Raw genomic sequence first — 17729 nt, 5'->3', positions numbered from 1 at the left:
CTGTTAATCCATTATCACTGGAAACTAAATTCACAATGACTTTTGATATTGATTTATTTAATCTAAAAACTATGCCTCATTATTTTATTAATTGTAATAATTTATCTATAGATTATTTTAGGTGCTTTACATAGAAAACTATATAATCTGCAAATAAAATAGTAGTATTGTTACTTCTTTTCAATCCTTACAGTATTATATCTTTTCCACTATCTTCTTGCATTGGTTAGGATCACCAATATAATGTTAAGTAGAGAAGAGTATAAATAGCATTATTTTGTTTCTGAACTTACAAGGAATACTTTCAAAATAATCACAATAACTATGTTTACTCTCTATATATTTTATCAGATTATCAGATTCTCTATTTTTTAAAATCATGAGTTGATGTTACATTTCAATTATTTCTGTATCTATTAGTATCATATAATATTTTTCTTCTCTTATTAGTGAAGTTAATAACATCAATTGTTTACTTATATGAAACCAACTTTTCCTTCCTGAATAAAACTGAATTCATTATGATGGGGTTTTATAGATTAATAGAGGTAGTTTGCTACTTTTTTTTTTTTTGAGAATTTTCTACCTGTTTTCCTGAGTCTGCTCAAAGTGTAATTTTCCTTTCTTTTACTTTCCCCATCAACATTGGTATGATGGCCATCCTAACCTTGTACAATGAATTAAAACATGATCCCTTATTTTTCTTTTCTCTGGAAAGTCTTGTGCAAATTTGAAGGTATATGTTCTTTTAATATTTGATAGAATTTCCAATAAAGCCATAAAATACATTACTGAAATGTATTGAATTTCAAAGACATAAATTACATCGTGCAAATCATTTTCAGTAGTCCAGCATTCTTCTTGATAAAGAAGGTAAGGTCAATTTGATAATAATATATATTTGATATACTTTTTTTCTTGGCACATGTATTTCTCTCTGGTTTTGAAATTTAGAACATTTTCCTATCTTCAGTGTAAGTGATCCTATTTTTAAGGTTTCCTAAAATCCTTAGAAATGGTCCTCATGTAATAGCTATGGTTCTTTTAATGTCCTAATAATTTTCTGTCCTATACTAAAAATAGTTCAGAGGGATTACGTATTCTCTTGTTCTCTCCATATATATTTTGGGATAATTTTTAATGATGTTTAATTTCTTTTATATCTTTAAGATTTATCTTCAAAAAGGACAAAATATTTTTCTTTTACCTATTATCTATTAAATGATGTTTTCCAAGGGATGAGACTACCCTTTCTTTCTTGCTTTCCTTAAACCAAGTGATATTAAAAATATCTTATAGCTAACATAACCCATCACTAAGACTAATAAAAAAAAGAGAGAGAAATAGAAAGAATAAATAATGTTAGGAAAGAAAAAGAGACATTACAGAATCTATATACATTAAAAATATGTAAGAAGATATTAACAAATTTAGGCTAGTAAATTTTATTATATTTTATTTGTTTTTAAAATTTTTTTATTTAGTTATCTGAGAGAGTGAGAAAGCCTGTGTGCATGTGTGCATGAGCAGGGGGAGGGACAGAGTGAGAGGAATAAAGAATCTTAAGCAGACTCTGCGCTGAGCGTGGAGCCCAACCTGGAACTCAATCTTACCACTATATCATGACCTGAGCCAAAATCAAGAGTTGGATGCTTAACTGACTGAGCCACCCAGGTGCCCCTATTTTATTTTACTTTATTTAGTTCACATTTTTATTTAAATTCTAGTTAGTTGACATATATGAGTGGGCTAGTAAATTTTAGAAGTAAATATTTAGGTTAAATAGACAAATTCATAGGAAAAATAAACTCACCCAAATGGACACATGAATAAAAAGAATAGTCCTATATACTAAAAACTTTGAATCTGTATTTAAGAATTTTCTACCAAGGAGCACTTGGGTCACATGGCCTCACCAGTGAATTCTACCAAATATATAATGAAGAAGTGGCACCAGTCATTCATAAAAGTCATTTTATGTATACATATTTAATATATAAAATCCAATTATATGTTTTTATAGTTTAAAAGTTACAAATTAAAGTAGACTTTCAAAGCTTCACACCTGGGCATCAATCCAATCAGAGATATATAACACCACTACATAGAAAAAAAAATAAGCAGATATTAAATAAATGGAAGACATATCTTTTTTATAGATTGGGATACTCAAGAGCATAGAAAAGTCACTTCTTATTTATTATATTATTTTTAAATAATCTCAACACCCACCATGGGGCTTGAACTCACAACCCTGAGATCAAGAGCTGCATGCTCTACTGACTGAGCCAGCTAGGTGCTCCTCTCCAAATTTATTTTTAGGTCAAATCCCAATTAAAATTTCAGCAAATTTTTTTCCTGAAAATTTTCAAGATAGTTTTAAATGAGATTGAAAATTCAAATGGCCAAGAATAGTCAAAAAATGTAGAAGTTCGAGGATTTACAGTATGATAAAATGAAGCTTTATTATAAAGTTATAGTAATTAAGGCAATGTAATATTTTTATAACAACAGACAAACAGACCAATCGGTCAGAAAAAATAGTATAGAAATCAGCCTACACACAGAAATCAAAAATTGATTTATGGCAACACAGGAGAACAGTGTGGAAAGAAGTTCTCTCAATAAATTGGATATCCACATAGAAAAACAATAAATCTGGCCTCCAATCTGATAAAATACACAGACCTAAATTCCAGATGTATTGCTGATTTCAATGTGAAAAGTAAAGTATTAAAGCTCCCAAAGATTACATTGAAGAATAACTTTAAGATCTGGGATAGACAAAGATTTCTCACTCAAGACACAAAAAAGCAATAACTATATGAAAAACAATAAGTAGAGCTACATTAAAATTAAGGGCATCTCTTCATCAGAGGTACCATTATGAGAATGAAAAGCCACAGTGTGGGGGAAAATATTTGTAATCCATATAAACAACAGACTCCTATTAAATATATACTAAGAACTAAAATCAAGAAAAAGATAACCCAATAGAAAAACAGACAAGAAACTGAACACACACCTCAGAAAAATTGAATTTTCAATGGCTAATATTTAAAAATATGCAAAACCTCATGAGTCATCAGAGAAATGTAGCATATAATCACAATGAGATACTACTATATGCCCATCAGAATGGCTACAATGAGGAAGACGGTCAATCCGAGGATAAACGTTAGAGCAAATGAAGTGCTCATACAAATGTAGTTCATGGGTATATAATCGGTACAACTGTTCTGACAAACTGACAATCTTAGCTGCAGCTGGACTTGCACATGATTTGTGATGCGGCTATTCCACTTCCAGGTAACAGAAATGGGTATACATGACAAAGGGCTGAGTGTGACTGTTTTGTGTGTGTGTGTGTGTGTGTGTATGTGTGCCACAAACTAGAAACAGCTTAATGTCTATCAATAGAATTAATACGTAATTTATGTAATTTGAGATGATCAAACTGGCTCATACATTTGTGTTGTATTTACAGAACATGAGGGCAGACATCTAGATACAAAAATAGTTAAATAATTTGATAGTGCCCAATTAAAAGCCTTCCAATAGTGAGAAAAGTCTCACCATATTTGGTATTAGGTGTGAAGAGAATATCTGACCAACAAGAGAATCATGTTACAGGAGTTTTTGCTAGAAGGGCCCCCCAGGTAATCCCTGAATAATTGGGCACTTTGGGTCAAAGACATTAGTCTTGAGTACATCGATAGAAAGTCATGGGCCAGTTGTAATTTCTCAAAGGAAACTTCAGCAAAAGTGGGAGAATGTCTCCAGAAGAAGCTGGAGCTTTGGATTCTCTATTCTTGTTCCTGGGTTAAGAAAAACTAAATTCTGATTCATAAATTCTTTTAATAAATAAGTGAGAGTTTCAGGTGAGGAAATCACCATTCAGAGAAGAAGTAACAGAAACCTAACAAGGACAGCATAATTGGCCTGTAGAGATTGTCTCTCTGAGGGAAAAAGAGTTACTTCTTCCAAATCCCACCTCTTGCTCATATCTGCTCTTCCTGGGGCAATGATGACCTCTCGTCCCGGAGGTAAGGCAGGCATGCTCAGAGGTGCTCCCCTGGGTTCTTAGGACCAGCAGTCAGGATGCCAGTATTTCCTTCACACACAACTTCTTCCTTGGCTCAAGCGGCAATTGGATTGAGTCTGGTTACTAGAGAGATAAATGTCCCATCTTGGCAACTGGTTTAAAGAAAAAAAATATATATATGTATATAGATACATATATATATAAATTTTATTACCTTTTTTTTGAAAAAGCATTGCTTTCAATTTAAGTTCTGGTGTAAACATACAGTATTATGATCTATCTATATAGATACAGATAACATAAGAATATAGATAACATAAAGAAAACATATTTTGGGAGGCCAAACTGTGGAGAAAGTTCTTTCGGATATTTCTGAGAAATGCAGCACCTGGCACAGGGCTTTGGCTGCATCTGTGGGAAGCACCGGGCTTAGCTACTACAGATGGTGCCCATCCACCACTCTGTGTTCTTCAGCACCAGCCCACTCCTGCAAATCTGCACCTGCGGACAGGTTCTAAATGACCATGGTCAGAAGGTGATTTCATCTGGATAGCTGGCTTCAAACATTCTGTTGTCCCAAACAGTGTAGGTATGCTTAGGGAAGTGGGGATGGGGCGGGTGCTTGCTGTTAAATCGGTTGCAACACCTCCACCTCACGTTTGAATCTGCTTTAAACTTTTGTGTACATATCAAATTTTCAAAAATGTTTCAAATTTTATTTTATTTTTAACCTTTTTTTTTAACTAAATCATTCCTGTTCCTATTGATTCATGTACTTATTCCATTCTCATTTTATTTCCCTCCCTCTGGTGAATTAGGATAAACTCGAATGTGTGAGCCCTTTAGACAGATGGGGAAGCTAGGTAATGATAATTGAACTGGGAAATGCATGTTTATTGGCGAAGAAGTTCATTCATTCCCATAGAGAGGCACTTTAAAAACCATGAAGATGATACAGAAACATGATATGCTAACCATGAGTGTTTCTGTTTTAAAAAATATTTTATTTTCTTATTTGAGAGAGGATGAGCAGGTGATAGAGAGAGAGCAGACTCCCCACTGAGCAGGGAGCTGGATTCAGGGCTCCATCTCAGGACCCTGAGATCATGACCTAAGCTGAAGGCAAACGCTTAACTAACTGAGTCACCCAGGTGCCCCTGAGTGTTTCTATTTGTAATCCATACCTTCCTAGACTTTCAAGGGGGAATTAATGACCTAAAATCAGGCATTACTACATTTTAAAACCAAGCCCTTAAGTAATTATTAGTTTCCGAGAAGTGAAAAACTCCAAACTATGAGATTACTATCAGATTTTTTAACAAATTCTCCTTATTTGGTGCCTGAGAATACATTAGTCATCAGCCACCTCCAGCTTCGTTGGTTTTTGTTTTGTTTTGTTTTTCCTTGTAGTTTCTGCTGGTCAAGCTCCTTTACCTGACTTATTTCATATAATGTCGCATCATTGGAGACTCCCTGTTCACCTTCCCAGGACTAGCTCATGAAATGTTGTCTGTAGATGGTCAAGATCCATTGATGGTCCCAGAATCAGATTTTTTCCCTGTAAGGTCGCTTGTTCCTCTCCTTTTTATCTGAGTACTTTGGCCCTGATATTTTTGTATCCCAACTTTTCATTTTTCATTAGGGATAAAGAGGTCGGTTTCCTCTTTCTTTGACAGAAAATGATACAAAGTGACTTACTAAACTTTTGAAGCCCTAGAGTAAATTCTAAAGAATTAAAGAACACTTCGCACTTCTATTTCTCCCCCGTGTTGTCATTTACATAAATTATCTCTTGGAGTGAGTATGGTTTATCAAGTCTGATTTAATCATTGGAAAAGGAAGGATTATCATCTGCAAATGCCCACAGACACTTCTCTGCTGGCTAATCCAGGCGTCTAGGGCACCCTGCTGACCTTACTGTCATGAACGCCCTCAACAGCATTGTGATTTTCATAACATATTCAGTGGCACTTTCTGATCACAGACAGGAAGCAAATAACATCTCCTTGGGACAGCTGTGAATGAGTTTCACTTTCATTATCCAAAGGACAGAGTAATTAGAGGATGTGGGAAATTGAGAGTGGAATTTATGTAGTCCATGAGTTTTTTAGAAACCACTTGGGAATTGAATAAGGTGTAAATAAGATTACTAAGAATTCTAAAGAGAAATTCTGAATACTAGAGACTTTGAGCTTTCTGAAATACTAATACAACAGCAGGATCAGAAAGTTTGGAGATGTTTTCAAGCAGACTTAGATATTATCTTCTGGTCATGTAAGTTATGGTAAAGGTAGCATTAGCACGAGGATGGAATATGACAGTTTTCTAAGAGGGAAAATAGTCAAATATTTCAGATGGAGATAAAAGTAAGAGGAGATTAAAGGAAAAGATAGTCAACTGTCTTTTCACTGAGTTAATGCCAGTTAATGATGTTCCATCACACTATCATCTCCAAACCATATACAGAGTCAGCAGAATATGCAGCCAGTTTCCCATCTTGTCTTGATTAATAGGTGAATATGTGTGGCAAGTATCTGAGCTCCTCTCATTTATTGGGGAAGCTAGTTACTGCATCTTTGACTTTGATTTGTTTCTCCACAGACATACCCTGCCTATCAATGCTATGCTGCTCTTCCAAAGGAGGATGAAAATAAAGTAACAGATTCTTTCCTCTTACCCTCTCACACAGATAACAGAAAAACAGGTGAAGATTTTTCACCAAAACAGAGGCTGATTGCCCCAAGTCTTCATTCTTTACCTCCCTACCCTGAAATGTAATTTTGACAATTTGTTCCTACTGAAAAATCTATTTTATATTTGCTACCCCCTAACTTGCAACCTAAAATTTCTGATTTTAAAAGGGTGGAAATTTAGTATTTCATTTTCATAGGCACTCCAGAAGTAAAATAGTAAATTAAAAAAACAAAACACTGAATGCCTGTTAGACTCCATGCAATACAGATTTTGAGGCAGTGAGGAGGAAAATACTTGCATCCAACAAAGAAGTAAACAAACTCCATGCTTTGGAACTGATCCTAAATAAAGAAGTATGTTTTACAGTTAAACATTTTATCTTGAATGTCTAAGCATTTTCATAAAAATTTCCTATCTAAGGAAGGAGAAGAGTTTTCTCCTTCCTTGAATCTGGCCCATATTAATGGGTTCTATTGTGGTCCCAAACCCTGAAGGAGACATATAATCTGGGAAAGCACACAGCGCAATGTTACGTGGCTGTTTGGTCTGAATGATCTCGTCAGGCCCCCCTGCCACCTTAAGTGTCTGGTGTTCATTGATTTATAACTTGAATTTGGTCCTCAGAGGCTCATGGGCAGAGAAAACCAGACATGGATGAGTGAGTTCATTCTGCTGGGGCTGTCCAGCTGCTGGGACACTCAGCTCTCCCTATTCGTCCTTTTCCTGGTCATGTATCTGGTGACTGTGCTGGGGAACTTCCTCATCATCCTCCTCATCAGACTGGACAGCCGGCTGCACACACCCATGTACTTTTTCCTCAGTGTCCTGTCATTTGTGGACATCTGCTATACCAACAGCACTGTCCCACAGATGCTTGTTCACTTCCTGTCAGCCTGGAAGTCCATCCCATTCCACAGCTGTGTGCTCCAGCTGCTTATATCCCTGGCGATGGGCAGCTCAGAATTCTTCCTGCTGGGAGCCATGGCCTATGACCGCTATGTGGCGGTGTGCCATCCGCTGCACTACACGGTCATCATGCACGGAGGGCTGTGCCTGGGGCTGGCTGCCGGCTGCGTAGGGGCTGGTTTCATGAATTCAATGATGCAGACGATCATCATCTTTCGGCTACCTTTGTGCCGTAACGTTATTAATCACTTTGCCTGTGAGATGTTGGCTGTGCTGAGGCTGACCTGTGTGGACATCTCCTTCAACAAGGTCATGGTGGCTATCTCAGGATTTCTGGTGATCATGCTTCCCTGCTTCCTAGTTCTTTTCTCTTATGGTCGTATAGTTACTGCCATTCTGCGTATTCGCTCAGCCCAAGGACGCTGCAAAGCATTCGAGACCTGTGCTTCCCACCTCACTGTGGTCTCCATGTGCTTTGGAACAGCCATCTTCACATACTTGAGACCCACTGCTGGCTCCTCAGCAGAGCAAGAGAAGATGGTTGCCTTGTTCTATGCTGTGGTGACCCCAATGCTGAATCCCTTAATCTACAGCCTGAGGAACAAGGAGGTAATGAGTGCCCTGAGGAGACTGTTGGGAAAATTTAGTGAAAAAAGGTAAAGATTAAAAATTTTTTCCTTCCTTCCAATAGCCCAAAGAGCAATATTTCAAACAAAGAGGAACTGGCTAACATGCCCTTTACCCCAGATTTGCTGATAAGGTAGATCACAGTGAGCACGTTTCTGAAGACCAACTTTTCATATTAGTCCATATTTTGATGATGTATTACTGCTCTATTATTCATACAGTAAAAAAAAAAAAAGCCTTCAGTTATTAAGCTGGGGTCTGCTGAGGTCCTTCTAGATCTCACATTCCCTCTTACCCTTTCTTATTCCTCCTGCATTTGCCCCTAGGAAGCGCAGTGTGGACAGTGAGAAGTTTCATAGTGAAGACAGCCATCCTTTACATGTTGGCCCACCCCTCACCAATGTGGCTTTGCCATATGTGTTTAATATCTCTGACTTCCAGTTTCCTCAAATATAAGAAGTAATCATTTTCAGTGTGTGTGACTATTTTGAATATTATAGATAATCTATGTAAAATACTTGGTAGAGTGGTGGTAGAGATATTCAACTATATTTAAAAATAGGTTTTAGGACACCATTATAGAGCCAAGCATTGTGGAAACTTCTCTCCATATATAATTATTAAAAATGAAATTTTTTCTTTTTTATTTAGAAAGAGTGTGCACATGAGGGGCAGAGGGATTTGCTGAGAGAATCTTCAGCAGTCTCCACACTGAGCTGGAGCACGTTGGGCTCCACAACTTAGGGCTGGATCTCAGGACACTGAGATCATGCCTGAGTGGAAATCTAGAGTTGGATGCTTAACTGACTGAGTCACCTATGGTCCTAGAAATTTTTTCCCTTTTTTGTGTGGCTTTTGTAGATCCCTGTATTATGTCTGCTCCAGAGCTACAGCATCTATCTATAGATTTCTCTCTCTCTCTCTCTCTCTCTCTCTCTCTCTTTGCCAGTCTCTGATCTCTTAATATCTCAGTATCCATCTGTTACGTATTTTTTTAGCTCCAAGACAGACGAGATCTTTCTCATGAGTTCCAAACACATATACCCAATTTCTTGCTTAATACCTTCACTCATATCATTTGAATTGCATTCTTAGCAATAGAATAGTTGTGCTTGCTTCCTCTATCCCAAGCTAATCCTTTCCTCTTGCTCTAATACACCTTCACTGTTGTAGCAAAAGGAGCCATATACACTCAGAATCATTCTCAATTCCTTTCTTTTATACCCACTCCATCAATAGAATCCATTAAACTTATCGACAAGACATATGATCAGTCTGGTCTCTCTGCGCCTCTGCTTTCTACATTTTATTCTTCACACAACAGTGAACTTAAAAACTTTATATTGTAAAATAAAACACAGAGGCAGAAAAACACACTACACAAACGTGTAGCTGAGTGAACTATGATAAGACAACCCTTCTTATATAAACCATTCACGTCAAAAAACAGAGCTGCGAGTTACTGCGGAAGCCCCTCCATGCATCCCATTACAAGCATCACACATTTTCCCCCAAAGTAACTACTGTCCTGACCACTGAAGCAACCACTTTCCTGAATTTCTGATAACTTTGTGACCCAAGGAAGCATCCCTAGTTGCTGTAGTTTGGTTTTGCCCATTTTTCTTCAACTTAGTATGTCTTTGAAGTCTCTTGAATCTGTAATTCTGTCCAGTTTTTTCTTTATCCTGCAATTTATTTGAGTGGTCCCGGCCTTTTGACCTGCAGAAGGTCCCTTGCTTAGAAAATAAATCTGATCACATCTTCATCATGCTTAGAATAAAGTCCAACTGCACTCATGTGGGACCCAGCATGGTCCAGCTGCTTCTGCAGACATAATTGGTAAATGATATTCCTTAGTAGATGGAACATTATCACCTGCAGAAGGACCCTCTTATTAGTTGCTAAACAATTAATTCTCTGCAGCTGCTGTGGAAAACAGGAAGTTCCTCAAGAAATTAAAAATGGAACTACCATATGATCTAGTAATTCTACTACTGGGCATTTACCCAAAGAATATGGAAATACTAATTTGAAAAGATATGTGCACCCGTATGTTTATAGCGGCATTGTTTACAATAGCCAAACTATGGAAGCAGCTAGTGTCTGTCAGTAGATGAATGGGTAAAGAAGATGTCATACACACACACACACACACACACACACACACACACACAGAGCGCCATAAAAAAGAGTGAGATCTTGCCATTTGCCACAACATGGATGGATCTAGACAGCATAATATTAAGTAAAATAAGTTAGAGAAAGACAAATACCATATGATCTCTCATATGTGGAATTAAGGAAACAAAATGAACAAAGGAAAAAGAGACAAACCAAAAAACAGACTCTTAACTCTAGAGAAGAAATGGATAATTACCAGAGGGAAGGTGGGGGGGGAAGGGATGAGTGAAATAGGTGAAGGGGATTAAGAGCACACTCATCATGATGAGCACTGAGTCGCGTATAGAGTTGTTGAATCACTGTATTGGACACTTGGAACTAATATAACCATGTTTGTTAACTGTATTACAATTAAAAATTTTTTAAATTAATTATCTTTGTCTCATTCTTTATTTCTTCCTTGCTGGGTGGAGAACTATTCTAATGTTTAATGCATGTAACTATATTTAAGAGTGTATTTATGTAGTTTTAAAAGATGCATTTTATTTTTAAGTACTCATAATGCATCTTAGTTTTTTTTCACTCAACACTGTACCTTTAAGATCCATACATATTGCTAGCTTATTACTTCTGACTGCTCATAGTAATCCATAGGAAACCATATTCTAGCTATCACTCTGTTATGGACCCAACTCCCACCATCACGTGAATACAGTCCAATGATGAACATCATGAAAATGCACAGTTCAAGAGCTGTGTGAGGATTGATTTGGGGAATATACACGGGAACCAAGATGCTAGTTATAGCTAATGCTCTCAAGAATGGCATTGTAAGTCTCTATTCTGACTTCAGTGTATGAGGCTCCTTATCTATCCACAGGCTGCATGTTCTGAATTTTTGTAGCCTGGAAGTTATAAAATTATTTTATTTTTTATTACTTGGTAGGTAATCCATATGATTATGTCTTCATATGTGGATCTTTTAGTCCCATCTATCTTCACCCCATCCCATTCTATCTATGCCTTTCCCACCTCATGAAGTTCACAATAAATCCATCATTGCAGTGGTTAGACCATCTACCACTCTCTTTTTCTCAAACATGATTCAAATATGCAAGAATATTCTGTTGTTTCTACTTTCAAAATATATACAGAATATAGTCACTTATCTTTTTTTTAAAAGATTTTATCTATTTATTTGACAGACAGAGATCACAAGTAAGCAGAGAGGCAGGCAGAGAGAGAGGAGGAAGCAGGCTGTCCGCAGAGCAGAGAGCCCGATGCGGGGCTCGATCCCAGAACCCTGGGACCATGACCTGAGCCGAAGGCAGAGGCTCTAACCCACTGAGCCACCCAGGCGCCCTGTCACTTATCATCTTCACTCCTGTACCCTGGTGTGAGCACCATCACCTCCCACTTCGGTTACTACAAGAGCCTGCAGCAGATTTCTCTGCTTCTACTCCTTATCTGCCAGCACTCAGAGTGATCCCTTTGAAACAAAACTCAAATCATGCCATTCTTCTTTTCAACCCTGCAATTACTCAGAATAAGCCCTAAAGTCTTTACAGTGGATGAAGGTCTGTTTTCTACTATACTATCCCTGGAAGACTCTTTACTCATGGCCACTTCCTCATCCCTTCCAATTCTTCAATCAACTGTCATCACTGCCCCATTCAATATGCAAACTTCCTCCTTGTCCCCTACTGCTTTCCCTCTTACCTAGTTATTTGTGTTTTCCAAAGAACTTATCTTTTCTAACATGTTTGCGATTAACTCATTTTTACTGTCTACCTCCCAACCCTCCATTACCCCTAGAACAAGGACCCTTGAGAGCATGACTCTTTGTTTTTAGTGGGCACACTATAAATATTTTCTGAGTGAATAATATTGTCCACCTTCTGCGTTACTATTGCTGTGTATGGAGTGTTCATTTCCTTTGGGTCTTTTGCCATGCCCTTCTTGGTGTGAACATTATAAATATTAGTCCTTCCTGTTACAGACATTGTAAATACATATCTCCACACTGTCTCCTCTCTGTTAACTTTATTCATGGAGTCCTTTGTTGAACAAAACCCCTTCATTTTGAAATAATCTGACTCATCATATTTTTGTTCTGTGATTCATGTTTATAAACTTTAAAAAAAAATTCCTTCATCAGAGCCATAAAATATTTTCCTATTAAGTTTTCTAGTTTTACCTTTCATAGTTCTTTCTTTAGTTTATCTGATATCCTCTTTTGCACCTGTCAGGTATGCATCTGGTGGGTTGTCTTCCAGGCTGTGGTCCATTTATTAAACAGTCTCTTCTTAAGTCATTCATCTGCAGTGACCTTAATGTACCTTGAGCTTACCTACATATGGATCTGTTTTTGAACTCTGTTCTTTTCTCTTTGTTCATTTGTTTGTTCTCACATCATATAATTCTATTATTCTATTTTTTTTTTTTTTGTCTTTTAAGCTTTTATTTAAGGGCAATGATCTATGATGTGGTTTTTAGATCTTATTAAAAGCAGCCACGTCCATGGACTGCACATAGTCCTCAAACGCAGTGACCCGCTCCTCCAGCATATCTGTTCCAACTTTATCATCTTCCACTACACACTGTATTTGAAGTTTTTTAATTCCATATCCCACTGGAACTAGTTTAGAAGAGCCCCAGACCAAGCCATCTGCCTGAATGCTTCGGACACACTCCTCTAGTTTTGCCACATCCGTTGCATCGTCCCAAGGTTTCACATCTAGTAGTATGGAAGACTTGGCAACGAGTGCAGGTTTTTTGGCTTTCTTTGACTCATACTGTGCAAGGCGTTCCTCTCTTTGCTTCCTCGCTTTCCTCCTCCTCATCAGATCCAAAGAGATCAATGTCATCATCGTCTTTACTCTCTGTAGCTCCACTTCCTGTGGTGTCTTCCACGTTAGCAGGGCCATACTTGCCCAAAGCTTTCTTCGCTCCTGGAAGGCTGGCCTTTTCCTTTCCGTAAGACTTGATGTGATTATACCAACGGAGGGCATGATACAAGTCGGCAGGTGCGGGGCCGGAGACCCCTTCGAATACTGCCACGTCTGCTTGGGACGGCACTTACCCCTCGAGGCAGCTCTTGTCCGCTAAGTAGTCGTTGAGCACCTGGAGGCCGGCGGGGCTTTTCAGGTCTCCAAAACCCATGGCGTCGACTGATCCCAGTAACCGGGCGGCAACGAAGTAAAAGAGAAGCGGAGGCAGCCGCTGCCTAGCGCTCCGCGGCCCCGGAACTAGCGCTCCGCGGCCCCGGAACTAGCGCTCCGCGGCCCCGGAACACTACAGGAACCGCCCCTCGAAGCGCCGGAGATGACCGAAGACGCTCGGCCTCAGGCGCATGGCTACTTCCGGCGGAACTCTATTACTCTATTTTTAAAAGTCATTTTGGTTTGTAATAAGTCTTCATCTGTCATGTGTAGTCTACCAAAGAAGATGGACGAACTCATCTTCTTTTTCAAAGTTATTAAATACATCGTCAAAGCAGTCGGCTAGTCTGTATTTATTGACCTATTTTATTTATAGTCAGTCTTTACACAGACAGCTATTTATAGAGTGATGTATCCCATATAAATTTTTGAGTAATTTTATTAAGTTCCCCAAAAAGCTCATTCTAAAATTTTGATTAGGTTTGCACTGATTATGTAGATTCATTTTGGAACATTGGCATCTTTATAATAAATTGTCTCATCCAAAGAATGTCTTTGAAATTATTCAGATAATCTTTAATGTGCTATGTAGAGTTTTAATATTTTCTCCATATTCATTTAACAAATATTTGTTAAACATATTATATGGCAGACACTCTTCAAGGCATTCAAGGTATTATGGATCCAACAGTGAAAAGCAAGCAAAAGTCTCTGCCTTCATGGAGAGTACATTCTACTTAAGGGAAATAAACAATAAATATAACAAACAATTAATATATGTAGTATATTACAGGTATTAATTGCTACAGAGGAAAATGGGGGGAAAGTAGAAGAAGAGTATTAGAAGGACTTAAAGTTTTGGCAAAGAACTTTGTAGAAATCATGTATTCTCTCAGAAATTCCTGAATATTTTATAATTTACATTACTGTTATAAATGGCATTTTATTTTATTTTTCTCTTTGGTCACTGCTGGTGTAAAGAAAATATTGATTTCTGTGAGGTGGTCTCATAGGTAGTTCTTTCTTATTAAATCTAATTGTTGAAAATTTTTTTCTAGATATGTAGTATCATCTGTAAATAATGATAGTTTTCCTTATAATCTTTATACATCTCAATCTATTTCTTTTCTCATATCATAGCTCAGGACCTCTAATGTCAGGTCAAACAGTAGCTGCGATAACAAGTATCTTTCTGGTTCCTGATCCAAGGAAAGCATCTGCAGATCCTCCATTAGGTATAATGTTTGCTGTGGACTTAGGGCATTTAACTTTTATTTAATTTAGTTTTTAAGAAAGAAGTGTAATAAAGTGAGGGAGTCCCTGCCATAGTATATATAAAAGCAGATTATTTGTAAGTATGATTAAAACTCTAACATTGGGGTAGAAAAAGGCATGAATCAAAATATAGTCCCAAAAGAAACTTTTGCATATATAAATTTAGTATATCATAAATGTATAATTTCAAAGTAATATAGGAAAATATGTACTTCTAGAAAATGATGTTGGGACACTTGGCTATACTAACAGGACAAAGAAATGTCATTTTTCCTATTAATATGCCATGAAAAATTATACATACTTAAGGTGAGGAAGTAAGTGATTTTATAAATGAGTTTATATTTGCTCCCTCCTAAAAATGTATTAAATAATGGTAAAAGGACAAGAAACAAAATAATAAATCCACAAAGCAAAGAAGACAATAACTAAAAAAAAAGAAATTATGAGGAAATGACAGCAATGTTTTGGAAGCTAGAGAGCAACTTTTTCCCCCTTCTCTTGTCTTTTTAAGGTCCAGAACTAACAGGCTCTACTATACTTGCCCTTCCAACTGCAGCACTCACATAGGGAGCACTCTGCAGGCAGATTATTTTGTTTAGAAAGTGGTGGCTCAGTCGGTTGAGCCTCTGGCTCTTGATTTTGGCTCAGGTCATGATTTCAGGGTCCTGGGATGGAGCCCCATGTTGGATTCTGCACTCAGTGGGGAGTCTGCTTGAAGATTCTCTCTCCCTCTCCTGCGGCCCCTCCCCCTCCTTGCTTTCTATCTCTAAGAAGTAAAAAAATCTTAAAAAAAAAAAAATAGAATTCCAAACCTAGAGAACAGCCTCACCATAGACTGCATCTGTTTAGGAATTGGCATAAAAATTCTCCCTGCCCACACTCAGAGCAGAGAATGAAGAACGAAGCATCCCACCAGCCCCTTGAACTTCCTGGCTAGGGGCTATTACTCAAAGGAATGTGTAGACGGGTGAACTGCAACGAGGAATTTGAGATGTAATCACATCTTCATGCTCATAAAGCAGGATAAAAATTTCCACCATGCAAAGGTGGTATCACCAAAGACTCAGACGCACCCCATCCCCTTGAGAAATTAAAGTTTGGAGAGCTCCTTCCCATGCTCTGGGGACAAGGAAACAAAACCTGGATTTGCAACGTTGAAATGTAGGTTAGGCTGTTTGGTGCAGAAGTGACCAGACAGAGGGGGAAGGAAAATAAAAGAAATCTAACGAACAAAGCATAATTGGCCCCTTGAGATTTCATGACAAAAGTTGGAGAAAGTTACCTGTTCCATTTGCACTTGCTTCAAATTTCACAACTTGCCCACCTCTGCCATCACACAGGATGGCCTCCTCCACTCTGCAGAGGTGAGTTACCCATTGTCAGGCTCTTTTTAACACTCAGCAACGGAAATTATGCAACCAGCTTCCTGATATCTGTAGTCCCTCCTGTATTCTTCAAGCCTAAGAGCATGGTGGCTTGATGTATTTGTCCTCTCCTGGAGATTTGTCTTAAGAATGTGTCTTCTGGCTATTCAAATTAGGAAACCAGAATTTTCAAGTCACTGAAGGGTTCCCCCACCTGTGGTGGCCTGAGGCTGCTAACAGACTGGCAGCAGTCTTCATATCTGCTTTTCACCCACCTACTCCTGGTCCGTGCTCCAGGCACCAGATGGGCCTTTTCTTTGCTGATGCCGGTAGAAAGAGGACTCCCTCAGAGACTAGCTCTTTCCCCTCCACGCAGAATTTCTGTTTGGGGAACAAGTCTTTAGAGGAACATCCTTGTCTGAAATGCTTCTGACAACTGCCCATCTGGGGCTGGTCAGGAATCTAATGTAGCTTTGCTAGGTCCCACTGTCCACACTCGCACACCAAATAGGCTGCTTAGCTGATATATGTTGTTAAAAGAGTAACTTTCAAGTTTATTTCCATTCGCTTATTAATTTAATGAAGCATTTCTGTTATTTTTTTATTGCTGGATAATTATGTGTATACTCCTCCGGGAAAAGCACTGTTTATGCTACTATCTTTATCTTTCAGATATAAAAACTGATGTGCTAGGATTTTAGAGGAATATATGGTTTCAGCAACACTTCATTCCCCTGGAAGGGGTCTTTTTCAAAATGAAAATCAAATGTTCAAGATGCATGAAAATGATCCAAAGATGCAGAGCTGTTGGTAAGGATAAACGCAGCTTCTCTACTTGAAAGAAAAATTTATGTGGGCTACTCACCATGCTTGGTTCTAGCTTAAACCTCCTTCTCTGAGTACTCTGGGGCAAGGCCTGAGAACAGTGTAGCACTGGAGCAGGGGGAGATGGGAACGGAGCAGAGGGGAGGGGAGGGGAGTCGAAGGCTGCGGAGGGGAGCCTTACCTGTAGGAGGCAGCCTGAACCAGGAGTCCCACCTTCCCCTATTCAAATCTGTGCTATCCTCCCCCCCTTCTTTCAGTTCTTCATGCATTTTACTTCATCTTCTTCTCTTTGCCCCATGTCCCTCTCTTTTCAAAACTATTTTAAAAGCTCGGAGGAAAAGGATATGGGTTTCTGATCATCTCCGGTGTGCTTTGGCAACGCAGAGATGGCTCTGATAAAGTATTTGTTCCTCTTTGCAAAACAGAGTATGAGAAAGTGACTGAAGAACAGAAAAAATTCAATAATGCCAACTATATGTACCTTAGCTAAGGGTTTTTGAGTCTTCCATCTTTTGGTGAGAAATTTGGGGTTTTTCAGGAATGTAACTGATGAAAAATCTGTCCTGATAATGTGGGGGAGGGGGAGAGGTTGTCCTGAAAGATCTCACTGTTCCTATTTTCTGAGAAATCATCAGTTTCCCTAGTAAATCTATTTTGAGCAGTATTTCTACCATGATAGAACGAAATTCTAGAAAATTTCACTGTAAA

The 17729-nt window shown here is 38.1% G+C and overlaps 1 protein-coding gene and 1 pseudogene across 1 annotated transcript; one reads left to right on the top strand and one right to left on the bottom strand.

Annotated features, from left to right (window-relative positions):
• Positions 1–7369: 7369 nt before the first annotated feature.
• LOC123952059 (olfactory receptor-like protein OLF3) lies at positions 7370–8305 on the top strand. Its single transcript, XM_046021291.1, has one exon. It carries the CDS (start codon positions 7370–7372, stop codon positions 8303–8305), a length of 936 nt encoding a protein of 311 aa, XP_045877247.1.
• Positions 8306–12826: 4521 nt separating this feature from the next.
• On the bottom strand, positions 12827–13555 carry LOC123951919 (annotated as a pseudogene).
• Positions 13556–17729: the final 4174 nt, after the last annotated feature.

Source organism: Meles meles, chromosome 10 (assembly GCF_922984935.1).
Source record: "Meles meles chromosome 10, mMelMel3.1 paternal haplotype, whole genome shotgun sequence".
NCBI classification, from domain to species: Eukaryota; Metazoa; Chordata; class Mammalia; order Carnivora; family Mustelidae; genus Meles; species Meles meles.
The sequence above is the reverse complement of the archived record's forward strand: the minus strand, read 5'-3'. Positions and strand labels throughout refer to the sequence as shown.

Excerpts from the sequence above, each read along its gene's own strand:
- LOC123952059 (XM_046021291.1), top strand. The coding sequence starts at position 7,370 with ATGGGCAGAGAAAACCAGACATGGATGAGTGAGTTCATTCTGCTGGGG.